This window comes from Corvus brachyrhynchos, unplaced genomic scaffold (assembly GCF_000691975.1).
Source record: "Corvus brachyrhynchos isolate BGI_N302 unplaced genomic scaffold, ASM69197v1 scaffold660, whole genome shotgun sequence".
NCBI classification, from domain to species: Eukaryota; Metazoa; Chordata; class Aves; order Passeriformes; family Corvidae; genus Corvus; species Corvus brachyrhynchos.
Window position 1 is genome coordinate 85,256 of NW_008235547.1, and position 2,631 is coordinate 87,886.

The 2,631-nt window shown below is 64.7% G+C and overlaps 1 protein-coding gene across 1 annotated transcript in view; it reads left to right on the forward strand.

The window, feature by feature from the left end:
• Positions 1-2,631, forward strand: part of LOC103618144 (voltage-dependent L-type calcium channel subunit alpha-1F) — a gene marked incomplete at its 3' end in the record, with an annotated part of 29,285 nt that overhangs the window by 9,862 nt on the left and 16,792 nt on the right. Inside the window, 5 exon segments of the mRNA XM_017736712.1 lie at positions 2-121; positions 912-1,119; positions 1,544-1,664; positions 2,021-2,102; positions 2,226-2,390. Coding sequence (XP_017592201.1) covers positions 2-121; positions 912-1,119; positions 1,544-1,664; positions 2,021-2,102; positions 2,226-2,390 — 696 coding nt within the window.

Here is a 2,631-nt window from a genome sequence, read left to right on the forward strand (position 1 = left end):
ACTGCTTCGTGGTGTGCGGCGGCGTGCTGGAGACCGCGCTGGTGGAGCGCGGGGCCATGGAGCCGCTCGGCATCTCCGTGCTGCGCTGCGTGCGCCTGCTGCGCGTCTTCAAGGTCACCCGGTGAGGGGCACCGCGGGGACAGCGGGGACAGCGCAGTGTCCCAGCACCGCAGAGTCCCAGCAGCGGGACACCCCAGTGTCCCAGCACCGCAATGACCCAGCAGCGGGACACCCCAGTGTCCCAGCACCTCAATGACCCAGCACTGGGACACCCCAGTGCCCCAGCACCTCAATGACCCAGCACTGGGACACCCCAGTGCCCCAGCACCGCAATGACCCAACACTGGGACACCCCAACACCACAACACCCCAGTGCCCCAGCACCTCAATGACCCAACACTGGGACACCCCAACACTGCGGCGCTGCAATGTCCCAGCACCCCAATGCTCCAAAGCTGGGACACCCCAACACCACAGCACCCCAATGCTCCAACACCGGGACACCCAAGCGCTGCAGCTCTCCAATGTCCCAGCACCCCGATGTCCCAACCCTGCAATGCCCCAAATCCGCCACACCCCGATGTCCCAAGGCAGCGATGTCCTGATGCTGTGATGTCCCAAATTGGTGACACCCCAATGCTGCAACACCCCCCACTGTTGGCTGTTGGCTCTGCACTGGCCATACAGCCCTTCCCAGTGCTCCCAGTGCTCCCAGTGCTCCCAGTGCTCCCAGTAACCGCAGTCCCTGGGCCAGCTCCACCAGGTGTTGGCTCTGCACTGTCCATCCAGCCCTTCCCAGTGCTCCCAGTGCTCCCAGTAACCGCAGTCCCTGGGCCAGTTCCACCAGGTGTTGGCTCTGCACTGTCCGTCCAGCCCTTCCCAGTGCTCCCAGTAACCCCCGCGTCCCACAGGCACTGGGCGTCGCTGAGCAACCTGGTGGGGTCGCTGCTGAACTCCATGAAATCCATCGCCTCGCTGCTGCTGCTGCTCTTCCTCTTCATCATCATCTTCGCGCTCCTGGGCATGCAGCTCTTCGGGGGCCGCTTCAGCTTCGACGAGACCCAGACCAAGCGCAGCACCTTCGACACCTTCCCGCAGGCCCTGCTCACCGTGTTCCAGGTACCCCGAGACCTGGGGGAAACCTCAAATCCCACGGGGAGACCCCAAAACCTGCAGGGGGTCCCTGAAACCCGTGGGAGGCTCTGAAGGTTGTGGGGAGAACCCCAAAATGCATGGGGGACCCTAAACCTGTGAGGAGACCCTGAAACTGTGGGGAACCCCAGAATCTGTGGGAGGCCCTGAAAGCTGTGAGAGATCGCAGCACCTGAGGGGGGCCTTGAAATCTCGTGGCTCCCCTAAACCTGTGAGGAGACCCCAAAACCCACGAGCCTCCCTCAAACCATCCCATCACCACCCTGTAGCCGCTCCGGGGCGACGCTGAGCACTCAGAACGGGGAGGCAGCGGTGTACTGGGAGCACTGGTGGGGGTGGCACTGAGGTTTTGGGGTGCCCCTGGTGTTTGGGGACCCCCCAAACCCCGCAGATCCTGACGGGGGAAGACTGGAACGCGGTGATGTACGACGGGATCATGGCCTACGGTGGCCCCGTGTTCCCCGGGATGCTCGTCTGCGTCTACTTCGTCATCCTCTTCATCTGCGGCAACTGTGCGTGGGCACTGGGGACACTGGGAGCACTGGGACAGACTGGGAGCACTGGAGGCACTGGGAGCACTGGGAGGACTGGGAGCACTGGGGGCTCCGGGAGCACTGGGGGCACTGGGAGGCAGTGGGAGCACTGGAAGCACTGGGAGAACTGGGGGGACTGGGAGCACTGGGAGCAGGGAACTGGGGAACTGGGAATAGGTCAAAGGGTAACTGGGGAGCTGGGGTAGGACACAGCGGGGTTGGGAATAAGAAAGGGAGAGCGGGGGCACTGGGAGGATGTTGGGGGATGCTGGAAGGATACTGGGAGGATACTGGGAGGATACTGGGAGCACTGGTGAACCCTTCCCTCCCCTCAGACATCCTCCTCAACGTCTTCTTGGCCATCGCCGTGGACAACCTGGCGGACGGTGACAACATCAACTCGGGGGGGGACAAGAAGTGAGCCCGGACCCCTGGGGCCCTTTTGGGGGTGACGAGGGGGGGGCACCCAGGCCCCGGGTCCCCTGGGGGGTACCCGGCCCCCGGGACCCCTTGGCTGAGCCCCCCTTTCCCCCCACCCAGGGACAAGGCCGGGGAGAGCGTGCACGGCCCCCACCCCTCCCCCTCCCCTGCCCAGGTTGAGGGGGATCAGCCCGAGGAGGAAGAGGAGGAGGAGGAAGGGAGTGAGGAAGGTGAGTGCCACCTGCGCAGACATCAGGGGGCACTGGGGGGTGGCAGTGCCCTGATGTGGGGGTCCCTGGAAGGGGGGGTGTGACAGTCCTTGAACATCAGGGTCCCGGGGACGGTGACAGTGACGTGATGTGGGGTCCCCTGAGGGGGGTGGCAGTGCCTGGGCTGGGGGGTCCCTGGGGAGGTGACAGTGGCGGGACATGGAGGGGCCCTGGAGGGTGACAGTCCTTGAACATGGGGGGGTCCCTGGGGAGGTGACAGGGACATGACATGGGAGTCCTGAAAGGGGGTGACACTG